The 17940-nt window shown below is 42.8% G+C and overlaps 1 protein-coding gene and 1 long non-coding RNA gene across 3 annotated transcripts in view; both read left to right on the top strand.

Annotated features, from left to right (window-relative positions):
• Atp7b (ATPase copper transporting beta) overlaps positions 1–17940 on the top strand; it is a 76725-nt gene that overhangs the window by 25917 nt on the left and 32868 nt on the right. For both annotated transcript variants that reach the window (XM_027928949.3, XM_071611521.1), the window contains exon 3: positions 14366–15596. In XM_027928949.3, coding sequence (XP_027784750.3) covers positions 14366–15596 — 1231 coding nt within the window. The remainder of the gene's footprint in view (positions 1–14365; positions 15597–17940) is intronic.
• On the top strand, positions 6272–8456 carry LOC139705382 (uncharacterized). The gene is made up of 2 exons (XR_011707252.1): positions 6272–6392; positions 8092–8456. It is a non-coding gene; the product is annotated as an uncharacterized lncRNA (long non-coding RNA).

Below are 17940 nucleotides of genomic sequence, written 5' to 3'. Positions count from 1 at the left end.
GGGTGGCTCAGGTTTGCCTTACCATTCTTGGGCACTGGTTTGAACAGCATTTCTTGGAATTGAGGTGTTTTTTTTTTTTTTTTTTGGTGGAGTACTTAGAAGATAAAACTGAAACCCAGACACATTTTGGAGGAGTTGGCTGCCCTGAACTTGCTTTAGCAGTGGTAGCAAACAAGCTGTCAAATTCTCATGGAATGAAAACTAGAGGTGGAAGAACAGTGAAGCCTTGAAGGGCTTTTGGTGCGTGGACCAGTGGTATCAGTGTAAAGCTGCCTTTCCTCAAAGAGAGCAGGTCTTTTTTTTTTTTCCTTCTGGTGCAGGCTAAGCAGGTGCCCTATGACTGAACTGTACCACTAGCCTAAGAATAGATTTCTGGGTCCAGAATTCTTGGGAGCAGTGATGGCGGTTTTGATGGGGGAAGAGGGTCATTGCTGATAACTCATGAGGAGGAAGAATCCTCAGTGGCCTTGAGCAGAAGTTGCCTGAGTTCCAAACGCCTTCTTTGGGTGCTTGCCCTCGTGACTCCAAGGTGGGGTCCATTGGGTCGTTGGGAATATTACAGAGGGACATGGTGGCTCTTTGGCCGGCCAACTCAGTTTGGTCTGCAGTGTGGACATTCCACACATATTTGAAGTATTAGGTGTTGCCAGAATTAGTGACTGGCAGAGCTGTTCTTCCTCTGGGGGATGAGGTCGCCTTCTTCCCATCTCCCGGTGGGAGGTGGGAAGGGAGGCAGCACAGCCCAACAGAGCAGGCGTCTGTCTGGATTACTGCATTGTCGTGTGTCTCCTTATATTAATCCTCAGTGGAACAGCAGGTAGCCTGAGAAGCCTGAATGGTGGATTAGTTCCTGGCTGTTATGCCGTGTATAAAAGATGCATGAGCTGTTTAGTCAGTGAGTTTGTGCAGTCAGTTCAGTCTTTGGTTCAAGGGAAAACAAAGCTACGGGAAACATGGAGCTTTCTTACCCCTTCTTGGAAATGCAAGTCATGTTGCCTAAGGACTGCTTCTCTCCCTGGGTATTCCATACCCTGCCAGTGTTGGAGCTCTGGAAGACAAGAAAATACTTGCAGTTTGGTAATAACTGGCCTCTAGGCCAGGTTTCTAGGCATGCATGTGGCCAAAAGAAAGCTGTGTGTAGTTTTGTGGATGATTAGGTACTGGGCTCCAGAGAGAGCAGTCCAGTGTTCAGTCAGTGCCGGACGTGGCCATGCAGGGGCCGTGTGCAGAGACCATGGTGCTGCATGCAGTGCGATGAGTGAGAGGCTGCCAATTGGTGGGACGGTTTTAGATAAGCAAGCAAACAGGTACCTGGCAGTGTGCAGTCTGCCCAGTTCCTGAAGCTGGCTGCCAGACTGAAGGCAGCCTCTCTGGCTGGCTCAGCTGCAGAAGGGTGCCTTTCCCTGCTAATCCGAAGGACACCGAAAGCATTTTTCTTCTACTACCACCAGCTAGGTGGGGAAAGCTGAACTGCTTTAGCAAGGAGTCAAGGTGTGACCCTCCACCTGGCCATGGAGAAGGCTGAGGGCCAGGTGCCCGGGAGCACCGAGCAATCCTTCCTAGCGACTCTGAGTGATCCACAGGTGACCTTGCTGTCTGTCCACAAGTGGAAGTCCTTCAGGAGGAGTCCTGGGGCCAGGTGCTCCGCCAGGCCAGTATTTTCAGAGAAGAAAAGCTCTCCACCATCAGAGGAGGGAGCATTTCCACAGAGGGCCATGGATGGAACCCAGGAAATAAGTTCCCGTCAGGTCAGTGGAGTTGCAGAAGGGCTGGAAAGCCACGAGAGACTTGGGACCAGGTTACCTTCTCCTTATTTCATGTGTGAACGGTCAGGGAGCAAGCAGTCTGGGGTGTAGAGAGAGAGAGCTCAGATACAGTACCAGAAAGAGTGGCGGTGTTTATTTTATGGCAGGTGAAGTTTGGGTCTTGTTGCTTCGTATTTTCAGGATATTTTGTAAGCCTGCGGAGCACAAGTTTTCCAAAATGTAAGTTGGACAAAAATGGGTCTTTCCTCCCTTTTTATTTTTATTTTTTGTGTTGCTGGGGATTGAACGCAGTACCTGAAGCATTCTAAGCAATCACTCAACCACTGAGCTATACTCACAGCCCCTCCCTTTTTATTTTTTAAGAGTGTATAATCTGTTAATCATCACATTTCAACTAAATAAATACTTTGAAAATGTTGCTTTAAAATGAAGCTGCTGCTGGGCGCGGTGGTGCATGCCGGTCATCCCAGCAACCCGGGAGACTGAGGCAGGAGGAGGATCTCCAATTCAGAGCCAGCCTCAGCCGATTAGCAAGGCACTTAGCAACTCAGCAAGATCCTGTCTTTAAATAAAATATAAAAAAGGGCTTGGGATATTGCTCAGTGGTTCAGCACCCCTGGGTTCAATCCCCCCCAAAATAGAGAAAGAAGCTGCTTAAGTAAATAAATGTAAGTGTTATTAACCCAAAGGTCAGTTGTATTCAAAAGTAGGGAAGTACAATATTTTGTAAAAATAGTGCTTGTAACACCATTTCCAAGTGGCACCAATAATCTGTGTGGGGTTGGGGTCTTCCTTGAATACTCAGATGAAAAAGCAAGTAGTTTTGAAAGCATTAAACTAAGTAGATGCAAAGAGAAGTTTTCATAAGTATTTTGCTTCCTTTAAAACTTTTTTTATGTGTGTGTTCATTGTTTAGACAGTCCCCCCAAATCAAAGGAATTTTTATGAGAACTGTTTGAAATGTATTGTGCAAGAGATTTACAATGTTAAAGTCACATTGTATTTGGCTGTTGACAATAGAAGCCCTAAAAAAACCCCTGCATTTTGTTTTTAGGTCTTTAACCAGGATATAATTATGCTCTAAGGTAATATTAAGAATGTGTTTGTAGGGTGGGGGTGTGACACCATGGCAGAGTGATTACCTAGCATGCATGAGGCTCTGGGTTCAGTCCCTGGCACCGCCCCCCCCCCGCCCACCAGCTCCCACACACAGATTTGTGTGTGGTGAATTTGTGGAAAATTCCAAAAACTTCTTCAAAGTTTCTTCTCAGGCAACTTTAATAGCAGGAAGTGTGGAGTCATTCAGTGGCTGCCAGTTTGAGTAGCTTTTATACAGAGTTGGATAAAAGTGGTTTTTCGGCAAGGTGAGGGGATAGGTGGCAAACTCCATGCTCAGTGAATTTTAATTACTTGGCTTTCCAAAAATTGTGAAGCTTCCAGTTTATACCTCTTGAACTTCCATTCAACCAGTATTTGAACTAATATGTGTTAAGTCATTTAGAATTGTAAAGACTTAACAAAGCATTTGGTCTGTCTTTTCATATGCTGCTCCTTTGTATAATTCAGGGCCAACATTTGTATTTTTAGCCAAGTGTTTAAGATCATTAAGAGCATTTCTTCAAAATGTCCAAACTGGTCAGGCATGGAGACATATGCATGTAAGCCCAAGGACTCAGGTGGCTGAGGCAGGAGGATCACTAGTTTGAGGCCAGCCTTAGCAGCTTGGTGAGACTGTCTCAAAATAAAAATATAGAAAGGGCTGGATAATTAGTTCAGTGGTAGAGCACCCCTGGGTTCAATCCTCAGTATCCAAAAAAAAAAAAAAAAAAAAAAAGTCTGAACCATTAATTTGCAGATTCTAGCGTTTCTCTGACGTTTTGGGATGTGACATAGGCTAGTGATTTTTTACTATCCCCAGTGACTGGGGAGCACCCTGAATCTGGCTATGGAGCCCATTCAGAAGGTGGGGTGAGAAGAGGCCTAAGTGGGGCAGGTGATCCATGCTATGTCAACTATAGGCTGTGGGGCCTGGATAGGTGAGTCTGGGACACCCCCAGGGTCAGGTTCCTCATTGCAAAGCTGGGTGAGAGATCCTGCCTCATAAGATAGTGAAAGCATTTTGTAGAGTATTGCAAACACAAAGTGGTACCACCTGTGCCAAAGTAAGCTTTTCCATAGAATTCCCAACTCTTGAGATGTGTCTGGGGCTGTCTGAATGTCTGCATAGGACTGGGTTAGCCTTGTAGTCTGTCTGATCACAGTTGCAACTGTTTTTCCTGAAATCTTGATTATAAAAGTGACACATGCTTATTATAAAAATGAGTGTATCATGGGGCATGGGAAATGCAGAAAGGTATGAAGAGGGAAATGAAAGCAACCACATACGAATAGGTGTGTATATCCGATTGTTTATGTATGCATACATGTACATGTTTAAATATATATTTATAAATATGGGATCAGATTATACAGAGTGTTGTATATCTTGGATTTTTAACAATATTTTGTGGATGGTTTTCTATGTCAATACATAGACACATGTATACTGCCATTTTAAATGACAGCCCCACTTTTAAATTTAGGGTTACTTTTAGAAAGAACTTCAATGATCCTCAAATAGGGGAAATATGTGGTAGCTGGTTTATGATTATAAAAACCAAACTAAAAGTCAATTACAATTCACTATTTTTCATGTCAATAGTGTCTTGACTAATATTCTGTTATGATCCAAACTTTGGATCTTGAGAACTCACTTATTTAGTACTTGGTATGTGGTAGGCACCTTGCTTGTGTCACTTGTCAATTAATTTAGTCATCTTAACAACCCAAGGAGGTGTCCTTAGTCCTCCTGTGGGGACACGAAAGCTGAGCTAGCCTGAAGGACTTGATCCCTTGCCCTTCCATTATGACTCTGAAGTGTCATTTAAGACGGAGTTTTGAATATGCTTGAGTGTTGGAGAGCTTCTAATTTATGGTGGATGGAAAGTTGGCTTTCATGTGATACTTTATTCACAAGAGACACAGTAGCTGCTAAGTTATAAATAACAACTTAAAACTTGTTATTTATGATTAGTGCCTTTGTTCGAAGTTTATATTATTTATTTATTTATTTTGATGTGGTACTGAGAATGGATCATGGTGCCTTACATGTGCCACGCAAGTGTTCTACCGTTGAGCCACATCCACAGTGCCTGAATTTTATATTTCTTATACAATGTAGAATACAATTGAGAATTAAAGCATGACTTTAAGCAAGCTGTCTTTGAATTGTGTGTGTTTTAGAGAGACAGGGAAAATGTTGGAACAGGCAAAGCCAATCCAGTGGTGGTAGTACGTTTCCTTCTACCTGCTTGCTTATTAGAAGATCTCTCTTTGCTGTCAACAGGGCTAAGCCTGGAGTTTCCTAAGCAATTAGTTGTGAAAAGGGGAGGAATTGAGAGGAGGGTACTTATCTGTCCACCCTTGCCCCTCCTTATCTCTCCTCCACCTTCATTGGGAAGTGAGAGTAGTTGGCGGTTACTGGGATTTGTCCAAAGTGTGTAGAGAATTCCCCTTTCTGTCCAGAAACAACTGCTTAAGCCTCCTTACTCATAACCCTATTGACCTCTTTGACCAAAATTGGCTGCTGGTTTTTTTTTTCCCCCTCTTAATCTTGTGGTGTGCTGCGGGTGGAACCCCGGGCCTCACACATGCCCATGCGGGCAAGTACTTTGCCACTGAGCTACACGCGGTCCTGAGCTGCTGATTTTGTTTTTGTATCTCATGTCTGGCAGAGTCATTCGTTGGTATCAAGCTATTGAGTAAACACACAGATGAGCTCAAACTAGGTTTATCTCTTGCCGGAAGGAGGGTTGGTGTTAGAGGCATTAAACTGATAAAGGCAACAGCGTTGTTACGTTGTGAACTTACCATCTTTATTAAAATTTTTGTGGTGTTGAGGATAGGACCCAGGGCACTGAGCATTCCAGGCACATGCTTTACCACCCATCCCTTACCATTTTTGGGAAGCAGGATACAGAATTTTACCTTAGATGAGTGGCGTTTGGGCTGGGTTTTATTTTTTTCCTAGATGAAATCAAGAAGACCCAGCTGGCATAAGTATAACCCTTCTAAAATAAGGGGAAAATAGGTGAAGTGGGGTGAAGTAGTAACTTAAAGAAGTGGCTGTCCATCACCACAGAATCAGCAGCAGCATCATTCAAAATTAATTTGCTTTCCTAGAGATCATGTTGATCAGATTCTTTAGCGTTCCCTAAAAGCAGTGTCTGCTGGATGGAAACATCAGTAACAAGGCATAGAAGTGTGTTTTTTGTCCTCTTTTGGACAGATAGGACCCTATTTATGCTGTGTTGCTGCTTTCGCTCTTAATCTTTCAAGGGTGCCTTTTCATGTGCCCTCTCCCTTTTAATCATGACACAGCGTTTCTGTCTGAGTCTCTGTAGCTGGCTCCCTGTAGAAGACTGTTTAGCTCATTTTCAATTTTTCACCATTTGAGTAGCAATGAGCATTGCTATTTCTAATTTTATATCTGTATGATGGAATTCCCAGAATTTCAAAGAAAATGCTCTGGAGCAAAGGTAATGAGCATTAACATTGATGGATACTGCCTAATTGCTCTCCCAAAAGGTACAAATTATTTTCCCTACACTCTTGCTTACTTTATCATCAAACTTTAAATATTTTACTAGTCTATTGGGTAAAAAAATAATATATTATTTAAATCCCTGTCTTATTTATGTTTAAAAAAGGGTTTACCAGCCACTTGCATTTCTTTTTGGGGAATTATTTTAGTAGCCAGTTCCCACCCACCATGCATTTATAGAGTAGTATTATAAACAATAGGTTTATAGGTAAGTCTTTTAAAGAAATATATTTGTTTTATGTGTCATATCTATAGTTCCAGGCAAAATCCACTTCATTCCTTAGCAATTATTTTATAAATTTTTGTAAAGCAAAATAAAATACTAACTGCATTATTTCAAATATGCAATCATATGCAATTTATCAACAAAAGGAATCTCAAATCCATTCATTTCTGCTGTGTAGTATGAATATCTGAACTAATATCTTTGGTGTTGACATTTCTTCTAACCAGTGGTGATATTTCACATATCCAGTGTAGGTCTCTTATATCATGCTCTTATACTAATCCTGAGAAATGACTTAAGGAAATTATGACTTTATGGTTTGGAATTAGATTACTTCATTCAAACATTAAAAATAAATTCCAAGACATTTACAGCTGCTTGCTAGTGATGGGCCTGTCATTTAAAACTTTATAATTTGAGAGAGGAAAACACTCTCTGATTATAGAGTGCTTTCAGAGAAGATTTCAGAGTAGAAAAGTGTGATTAATTGGTAAGTTTGATGGAATAGTTGTTATAGTAGACATCAGTTAAAAGCAACGGTGTTCTCTGAACTGGTTGATATAAAGCTGTGTGGCAAGAGACTGGGAGTGTGTTTTCTGAGATAACGGGAAGTGCTCCTTGGAGAGGATACCATTGTCTCACAAGTTGTGAATTTGAGGATTTTGTTGTTTGTTGAAAACAACATGTTATATGCATGTATGTGTTGGGGTGTGTTAATTTCATCTGTCCTTTATTTTACTCACTTTGTTTTTCCAGTCAAGTATCAAATATGTGTTTCCAGTTTCCTAGTTAGGGTTAATGCTTTCCCTTGCTGTGGTTCAGAGAAAAACAGGCACTGAATAGTCCTTTGTGTAAAATTTCCCAGAAGGTGCAGTCTGCCATCAGGATATTGGGTTGCTGCATACACAGTGGGCACATAGTAGGTCCTTCTATATGTCTGAATGAATGCCTGAGTTTTTGAAATAGACAAAATTTAAATAACTACTATTGGAAGCTCTCTCTGAACCTGTGTGAAATAATGTTAAAGGACATGGTAGAGGAGTTGGAGTGGGAGTTGGGAAAATATGTACACTAATTTTAGTGACTAGTTCCTTATCAGTAAAATGAAGAAAATATTAAGGGCCTTGCAAACTGGGCCATGTTTGAAGATCACATGAGGCCATGTGTGTTCTTATGGTCATTCATTACCAGACATGTACGCTCTTAACCTTTTAAGTCCCCTTAGTGCTGGTTATAAAAGTACAGTTGTAGGGTAGTCAGTATTATTACTGCCACTCTACCATAAGGAGTCAGGCTTGGATTTGCTCAGAGATGGACTTCATACCCAAGACAGTCAGACACACCCTTGGGAAATTTATAATGAGTAGGAAAGAAGATATTTAAACAGAGATATAATGCTGCAGTCTGGCTGGGCTCAAATCACCAAGCTGCCGCAAAGCACTTGTATGTTCAAACAGGAAACTTTATTGCCTGAACTCCAACAGCACTCCACACACACTCCCCAGGAACTCTCCCGAATGAACAACAACCATGCGGCCCCTCTCCGGCACACCACCCCAACTGGAACTCCCCCACCAGAACTTCACCAACCAACGCGAACTCCCCAGGAATCCCCATGAGAACTCCAAAGTAGCAGGAGCCCGAGGTGGACAGCAGGGGCCTATATACAATTGAATACACAACCTGTTTCAATCCAGCGTCATCTTAACGGCTCGCCTCGCAACCATTACTTCTGGCAAAATGCCAGGGGCCATTCCAACTCGGCTGTGGCTCTCAAAAATATATGTGAAAGTGTTCTTTAGAATATAAAACAATATCCAAATGTGTCATCAATTCATCATCTTTATTATAATTATTAATATTCTGGCTTAAATTAGTATGGTTGAGCAAAAACATTTTCTTTCTTGCTTTAGACAAGTGAAAAAAATCACATTTATTTTCTGATTATAAAAGTAATACTTGCTGGGACTGGGGTTGTGGCTCAGTGGTTGAGCACTTGCCTCGCATACGTAAGGCACTGGGTTCGATCCTCAGCACCACATAAATAAATAAAATAAAATAAAGATATTAAAGAAAAGTAATACTTGCTTTTTATTTAAATTTTAAAACTGGAAAGGATATACTTTTTAAAAATAATCAATATTTTGTAACTCAGCTAAAGAGAATCTCAATTTTTCATTTGAACACCCAAGTACATACACTTATATCCTTGATTAATTACATAGAAGTTTAACATGGATTCTTCTTCAGAGGGGGTTTTAGAGACTAACACCCACCTGTCCTGATGCCCAGGTGCTTTTGGGTGAGAACCCATCCCCTCCCTTCCCCCCATCCTTCCCTCCCCTCCCCTACCTCTTTTGATTGGAGACAGGACCTTGTGTATGCCGAGCATGGGCTCCAGCACTGAGCCACACTCCCATTCTGGGTGAGATCCTTGCTTAAGTCAAGCAGCCTTCTTACCCTCCCTTGCCCTGAATCAGTGACATCCAGGGAAATCTGAGGTAAGGCTGACCCACCTACAGTGTATCCAGGGTGCTGGGTGTGGCCCAGGAACCTGTTCCTGCTACATGTGTCTTGCCTTCTTGGCTAAGTTGCTTCCCTCGAGTGTGTGGCAGTTGGGAACACTGAGGAAAGCAGAGTGAGTGCCTCAGTTTTTCTGAGGAACCAGATACTTAGGGTGAAGCCCTGACTCAAGTTTAGGCAGCTCAGCTTGTCTGCAGGTGGGATACGGCTGTTTGCCTTTGTTTTCTTTGCTGCATTATAGTCACTTGTTGTAATAATATGGATTTTTAAAAAGGTAACCTTAGAAGTTGTTTTAAGAAAATACAGAGCCTATTGGATTTTTGAACTGGATTTCAACCCCAGCTCTATTATTTAAATTGATTTGTGGACTTGAATAAACTCCAGAGTTGTTTCAACAGTAAAAAAAAGCAAACATACCTACTGCTAGAATTGTTGTGAGCATAAGGGATATAAAATGCCATCCATCTTTATAAAATAACACCCAGAATCATTCATTATTTGCTGTTCTTGAGTGTGTGTGTATGAATATATGAACCAGGACTTTTCTGTGCTTTGCATTCCCTGAAAGTTCAGAGTGTGGAATATTTAGAAGATGGAGGTTTTATCTTGGAAAATTTGCATCACTTATATTGCTTTTGCTGCATAGGTTGTTAAGAACATTACACATCCTTCACAGTGAAAGAAGTTTCAAAGAGAAGTAGCCCAGTAGTGTCCTGTTAAGGATGATGGAGATCCAGGTATAACTAATGAGATCTCAGAAGTGACTAGTTTTTATATTATGAAATATTCATTTGGTCTTCCTCCTTTTCCTGAAATCCTTGGAATCTTCAAAGCAGTGTATGCTAATGAATTGACCGGTGCCACCACCAAGTAGCTTCAGGATGGTGGCTGGTCACAGGAAAGACCAAAATCAAAGGAGAGAGTTGGAACTTTCAGCCCCACTTCCCAACCTCTTGGGAGGGGAGAGGGAATGAAGGTTAAATTGATCCCATTGACCAGTGATTTAATCAATCGTGTTATGAACTAGAGCTTTCATAAAATCCTAAAAGGGCAGATTTGGTCAGCCTCCAGATTGCTGAACTTGTGAAGGTTCCTGGAGGTTCTTGGAGGTGGCTCACACAGGGAAGGCGTGGAAGCTCTGTTCCTTCCCGTGCCTCATCTTATGCATCTTTTCATCTTTATGAAGTGCTTTACCACTGAGCCACAACCCAAGTCCCAGTTCCTTCTAATCTTGATGGCCACCATATGAATAGTTTATTAAAAATTCAAAGGCTTGCAAAGTTTTTCCCCAACATGGTGTTGGGTATGCAGAAAAAGCCCCAAATGTTTATAGGGAATGTGGAATTGGGTGGGAATAGGAGAAAAACCAGGGCTTTTGCAAGGCTCGCAGCTCCGGCCTGCTGTCCAACATCCCTTAAATCTAAACCTTTGTTAGTTTGACATAAAACACAATAGGAGGATTTTTCTTCTTCCCCAAAGATTGTATTAATTGAAGAATTGAACTGAAAGCACACACACACCATGTGTCTACACTTAAGAGATGGTTCCTGAACCAAGAGGTACTCAAGTGTTTCACAAAGACGTGTTATTTGCAATTCTTGTTTCTTATAACTGCTGGTCCTTAGAAACCTGCTTGTCTAGAAAGGGGTACCTGTGAGTGTTGTTTGTCACAAGCAAATAGCTTCCAACACTTCTGCACATCCTTTTGGCAGGAGTGTAAGTTCAACCATCCACAGATTAAGAGCCAGCATTGTGGCTTGGATTTGGTAAATTGTCGCTAGAGCTAGGACCAGGACATAAGTTGGGTAGTAAATCATTAGGGATTTGTTTTTCGAACAGACTAGATGGGTGAGGGTGATGTCTTATTAAAAGGAGGCAATTTCTACTAAGAAGACACTGTATGAAAGTGAGTGTCCTTAAATATATTATTAGTTTTTTCTTCATCCCTTAAGTTAAATCAGTGTTTAATCAGTGCCAACTATAAACAAGTCTCTGTTCTGGATCTCCTTTGCACTCATGATATTTTCTTTTAATTTTGAAATTAATCATTTTTTTAGAATTTGTTAATGCATGTACGTTGTACACTAATCTGTACAGTGTACATGACTTTTTTTTTCCTTGTATCCCAGCTACCTGATTCCTTCAGCTGCTCAGTCCTCTGCAAAACTCTGGACCGATTTCTTATGCATTCACTCAGAGATGATCCATTTGCATAATGGTTTCTTGGGTCATAGAGTGCTGGCTTACTGTGGTAAACTTGTGGTGGCCCTCTCAGTGAACTGCACCTGCTTGCACTTATGCTCTGGGTAATTCCCTTTCACATTGACTGTGCTTGGCCATGTGACTGGCTTTGGCTAATGGGAATTTTGATAAGTGCTTGCACATTGAGACTTGTTCTGTGAGAATGCTTGCCATTGTGACACTTGCTCTCAGAACTTAGGAGTCACCAACTGTGAGATTCCCCACTTCATTATAAGGAGAAAAAAACAGGTCCTGCCACCAGCCTCAATGGAACCTCCAACTGGTAACTAACATCAGTTTGGCAGCCTTGTGCTGAATGAACCACCATCCAGCTGAGGGTGGCTCTATTCAGGCCCCCCTGCCCAGATGGTGCTGTTAGAGCAGAAATGAGCTTTCCCTGCTGAGCCCTGTCCAAGTGGAAAAACTCTGTAAGCTGCTAAATTTGGTTTGTCACATAACAGTAGATAACAGAAACACATACCCTCTGTTCTGTGCCTTGCTTTTTCCCCTGAACAAAGTATGTTCAAAGCTGCCTCATTCATTTTAAGAACTGGGTAGTATGGTTATAATAATTTAACTAACCAGACTAACCAGATGGAAATTTGTTTTTTCTTATCTTTTATAGCATTTAAATCTTTGTTACATGCTTTCATTTTCACATAAAGAAATATAATTATTGGAAAAATTCTCAGAAATAGAGTTGCTGAAGTCAAAAAGGATGTGAATTTGTTATTTTAATAGGTATCATCACAGATAGGTGTAGTGGTACACACCTGTAATCCTAGCTACTGGGGAGGCAGAGGCAAGAAGATCACTTGCTCAGCTGCCAGCCTGGGCAACTGAGCAAGACCTTGTCTCAAGATAAACAAGTAAAAAGTTCTGAGAAGGGCTGGGATTGCTGGGTTCGATCCTCAGCACCACATACAAACAAAGATGTTGTGTCCACCGAAAACTAAGAAATAAATATTAAAATTCTCTCTCTCTCTCTCTCTCTCTCTCTCTCTCTTAAAAAAAAAAAAAAAAGAATTACAGATAGTTGACAAACATATGGAAAAAAATGTTCAACATCATCAGTAATTAGGGAAATGCAAATCAAAACTGCACTGAGATTTCATATCATATCAGTCAGAATGGCAGCCATCAAGAATATACACAATTATAAATGCTGGAGAGGAGGTGGAGGAAAAGGAACACTTTTAGACTACTTTTAGGGTTGTGTTTTAGTCAGTGTTTTTTTTTTTCTGCTGTGACTAAAAGACCTGAAATAACAATTTTAGAGGAGGAAAATTTTGTACTGGGGGCTCATAGTTTCAGAGGTCTCAGTTCATTAATAGCCAGTTCTATTCCTCAGGGCTCAAGGTGAGGCTGAACATCATGGTGGAAGCATGTGATGAAGGGAAATGCCTCACGTGATGATCAGGCAGCAGAGAGAATCCACTTGCCAGATACAAAATATGTACTCCAAACACCCCCTAGTGATCCACCTCCTCCATCTACACCTATCTCCCTTCAGTTAACAGTCAGTTAATCCCCATCTGGGTTAAGGCTCTTACTACCCCATCATTTCACCTCTGAATGTTGTTGCATTGTCTCACATATGAACTTTTTAGGGGACACCTATTAGCTAAACCATAATAGATTGTACATTGGTACAACCACCATGGAAATCAGTATGGAGGTTTCTCAAAAGACTGGGCATGGAACCACCATATGATCCAGCTGTATCACTCCTCAGTTTATCTTGAAGAATTTCAGTCATCATACTACAGTGATATATGCATGTCCATGTTTATAGCAGTCACAATCCATAATATCCAAACTACAGAACATGCCTAGGTGTCATCAGTGGATGAATGGATAAAGAAAATGTGGTATATATATATACACAATAGATTTTTATTTGGTCACAAAGAAAAATAAAATTATGTCATTTGCAGGAAAATGGGTGGAACTCAAGAACATTATGTTAAGTAAAATAAACCAAACTCAGAAGGTCAAGGATTGTATGTTTCCTCTCAAATGTGGAAGCTAGAGAGGAAAGGGACCAGGGGAAGGGAGGAGGGAAGGGAGGGGAGAAATACTGGGGAATGATATTGACCAAATTGTTTTGTTTTCTTGTGTATATATAGGAATATGTAGCAACAAATCCCATCATTATGTACAACTGTAATACACTGAAAAAAATGTGGGAAAAGAAAATAGATCCAGGAACTCAAGTTCCTGTTCTTCCTGATTCTCCCTTTTGCCCTTCTTGGCTAGCCACTTATGCTCATTTTGCCTCAGCATATCTTTAGACCTTTCTTTGCTGACATGTAGTCCACCTGTTGATTCCAACTCTTCTAGGCCTGGGAGGTCTGAGTTTGTAGCCTATGCCCAAAGGTCAAGTTGTGGGTGGAGGGCATGACCTGCCAGTCCTGCGCCAATTCCATTGAAGGCAAGATCTAGTTATACCAAGATCCAGACTGACTTCTAGAAAGATACACAGAATTAAGGGGTTGCCTGTTCTGGGAGTTGCATTTCACTAGGACCCTGCATAGTTTTAGCTAAAAGGAGCAAGTTCTTTGGGGTCTCAGGTATCAGCCAGAAGGAAGGACACCTAGGCCTTGTCTTTGAGGTCTCAGCCTCTGTTGTAGCCCAGTCTTGCTGTGTTCTGTGCATAAAGCCAGGTCTTGCTGTACTTCAGAAAATTCCCGCGTCTGCTGGGTGAGAAAGGCCTTTCACTAAGGTGGGCAGACAGTGACTGACTGCTAGGTTCATAATCACAGAATGTCAGAGCTAAAGGGGACTCACATGAGCCCATTCATTTAGTAAATGATGCCTCCACTTTTGTCTGTTTTATGTTCTCGTACCTGTGGAATGTCCTGACACCAGTGTTATTGACACCATTTCTAGTGCCAAGCAAGCTGGGATACTGTAAAAAGTATTTGATTTTAAAGCTAAAAAAAAGGTTATTTCTTTTCCTTTTAGATCTTCTCTAAACTTTCTGTGCCTACTCATTCCTGGGACCCAGCCATGAAGCAGAGTTTTGCCTTTGACAATGTCGGCTACGAAGGTGGTCTGGATGGCATGTGCCCTTCTCAGACAGCCACTGGCACGATCAGCATCCAGGGTATGACTTGCCAGTCGTGTGTCAAGTCCATCGAGGGCCGAATATCTGGTTTGAAAGGCGTCGTGAGCATTAAGGTTTCTCTGGAACAAGGCAGCGCAACTGTGAAATATGTGCCATCAGTCATGAGCCTGCAACAGATTTGCCATCAAATTGAGGAAATGGGCTTCGAGGCCAGCATTGCAGAAGGAAAAGCTTCCTCATGGCCTTCAAGGTCCTTACCAGCCCAGGAGGCAGTGGTCAAGCTGAGGGTGGAGGGCATGACCTGCCAGTCCTGTGTCAACTCCATCGAAGGCAAGATCCGGAAACTGCAGGGAGTGGTGAGAGTCAAAGTTTCACTCAGCAACCAAGAGGCCGTCATCACTTACCAGCCTTATCTTATTCAACCTGAAGACCTCAGGGACCATGTAAGTGATATGGGATTTGAAGCTGCCATCAAGCACAAAACGGCTCCCTTAAGCCTGGGACCAATTGATATTGGCCGCTTACAGAGCATTAACCCAAAGAGACTGTCGGCCTCTGTTAATCAGAATTTCAATAATTCTGAGACCTCAGGGCACCAAGGAAGCCACGTGGTTACCCTGCAACTGGGAATAGATGGAATGCACTGTAACTCTTGTGTCTTGAACATTGAAAAAAATATTGGCCAACTCCCAGGGGTTCAAGGTATTCAAGTGTCCCTGGAGAACAAAACTGCCCTAGTAGAGTATGACCCTTCTTCTATCACTCCTGTGTCTTTAAAGAGGGCCATTGAGGCACTTCCACCTGGGCACTATAAAGTTTCTCTTCCTGCTGGAGCAGAAGGGACTGGGACAGACGGTGAGACTTCTGACCAGCATTTCCCCAGTTCCTCCCAGAGAAACCAGGGGCAGGCTGCATGCAGCACCGTGGTGCTTGCCATCACCGGCATGACCTGTGCGTCCTGTATCCAGTCCATCGAAGGCATACTTTCCCAGCGGGAAGGGGTAAAGCGAGTATCTGTCTCTTTGGCTGAAGGGACTGGAACTTTTCTTTATGATCCCTCTGTAATTAGCCCGGAAGAACTCAGAGCTGCTATAGAAGACATGGGATTTGAAGCCTCAGTGATTCCTGGTATGTGTTGATAGATGTTCAAAGCTTGTCCTAGGGTGTATCTGGGTGTCGTTAAACAAGGTTCCTGGCTTGTTGTCTCTCCTGTTGACAGTTAGCAAGATTCTGTATCCTCTCCTCGCATTAAAATGGTCAGGAGAGAGGAAATGGGATTTCCAAGTGTTGCTCTCAGGTAGCTGGCTGTGAAATGCTAAACTTCTAATCTGGGCTTCTTTTCTGGAAAGAATTATGATTTTGTGTCCTAAAACAGAGCAGGAGACCCTTCTTTTACCAAGGAGAAATTTGCTTTGAAGATTTTCTCTGCTAAGTAAAGCAAAATAATAAAAACAACAGAATCGTAGTCTCAGCACCCAGAGGCCATTCTGTTCAAAGTGGGAATGAAGGGAAGGCTTTTGCCCTTGCCCCTCTGATGGGAATAGGGCTGGCAGGGTAGATATGACAGTCTTCACGAAGGAAAGGCCTCCACCTGTTCTGTTTCCTGAGAGGTGGTCATCCCTGCCCCTCTTTTCTCTAACTTGAGAGCCTGCAGTGCAGCATCATCTCAACCCTTTCTGCATGCCGCGTGCCAGGGTCTGTGCTAGGAAGACAGTCTGTCCTAAGAGCTTATATTGCAGTGAAGGGAGATGGAAGTAAGCCATTGCTGTCAGCAGGACAAGTCCAACATGATCCCAGGCTTTGTCTTTGCCAACCAAGAGAGGTGTGGGGAGGGAAGGGAGGACCAAGACCATCGGAAGCAGAGGAAGCAGCCTGTGTAGCCAGGGCAGCCTGGGCAGTGGCCTCAGCCTGGCAATATGTGGGGGGAGCTGTGGAAGGATGCAGAATGGCCCAAGCAGAAGGACAGGGAGGCTAGTCCTCCACTTGGAAAGTTGGGAGGTCAGAGCCACCAAGTTTGCCCTTGCTAGGAGTTGTGTGTGATGGGGGAGGGCCCGGGGGAGAGGCAGAACCTAGGAGGAGCCCCTCCTGATGCTTGAAGATAGTGTGGGGCTAGAGATGCAGATTTGAATGTGGGAGTCCTGGGCAAGAACAGAGACCCCAGAAGAATGAATGGGAGAAGGGAAAGAAGATGGAGTCTGGAGGTGGGAGCCTAAAGGAGAATCTCTCAGTGATTGGAGTGTGGCCTGCTGAAATTTGCCACAGAGGCAAAGGTGTGAAATGTCTCTCAGGGTTAGTGGGGGGTGACCACTGGCTGCTTCAGGACATTGGGAAAGTGGGAGTCCAGGCTGCATGGTAGTGAGGGGGACAGAGAGGTGAGAGTCAAAGTTTTGCTCAGAACCAAGAGGTAGTCCTCACTTACCAACTTTACCTTATTCAACCTGAAGACTTCAGGGACCATGTAAGTGATATGGGATTTGAAGCTGCCATCAAGCACAAAATAGCTCCCTTAAGCCTCGGACCAATGGATATGGGGGTGTTCCAGAGAGGGCTGAAGAACAGGAGGGAAGGGCACTTCTTTTATGTGTGTGACAAGGTCTCACTATGTAAGTCCCAGCTACTCTCTCAGGCTGGCTTTGAACTCCTGGGATTAAGAGATCCTCTGCCTCAGGCCCCATGGGTTGCTGAGTACCTGGATGAGCTGTGGGTACTGTAGGCAGAAGGGCCACAGTTGATGATGGTCAACTCAGTAATAACTGTTTAGGTCTAGGATGCAGGTCCTGTGTGTCCTCCAAATCTGTGGGCTGAACCAGATATGGTAGCCTTTTGGCTGGAGCTTGCTGCTACAGAGAGAGGCAGCCCAGCACCCATACACGGGGCCTGTGGCAGCAGCCAGGGCCTGCGGGACTTTGGTTCCCACATTTTGTTCCTCTAGTAACCAAGATAAAGTTGGCGTCCTTGGAAAGTTTGCTGTATTGTGAAACTTCCCTGCCTCCCCTCTGTACACAGCACACCCACCATTGAAAGGGCTGGGTAAGTCACATGGGGTGGCTTGGCCACTTTCTTTGTCCTTTGTACCAAATTTCAGGAAGGAGTTTTGGGTTTTGTTTTGTCCCCCTGCCCCCCAATCAATCTTACTGCACCCTGGGAAACAGTTAAAAAAATCAATAAAGAAAACACAATAGCATAGCACAGTAAATTCTGTACTTAAAAGGAAGAAATATAGGGTCAGCATTTGTTGTTTTTCTGTGAGGTATAGTCTTCCAAGCATGTGATCAGGAAGGACAGTAGAATAAAAGAGACATTATTATTACTGTGTGTATATACATGACTGCATGACCAATGTGATTCTGCAACCTGTACGCTCAGAATAATGAGAAATTATATTCCATCTGATTCAAATGTATGATATGTCAAGGTCATTGTACTGTCATGTGTAACTAATTAAAACAAAAAAATTTTAAAAAGAAGTGAG

This window comes from Marmota flaviventris, chromosome 4 (genome assembly GCF_047511675.1).
Source record: "Marmota flaviventris isolate mMarFla1 chromosome 4, mMarFla1.hap1, whole genome shotgun sequence".
NCBI lineage: Eukaryota > Metazoa > Chordata > Mammalia > Rodentia > Sciuridae > Marmota > Marmota flaviventris.
The sequence above is the reverse complement of the archived record's forward strand: the minus strand, read 5'-3'. Positions and strand labels throughout refer to the sequence as shown.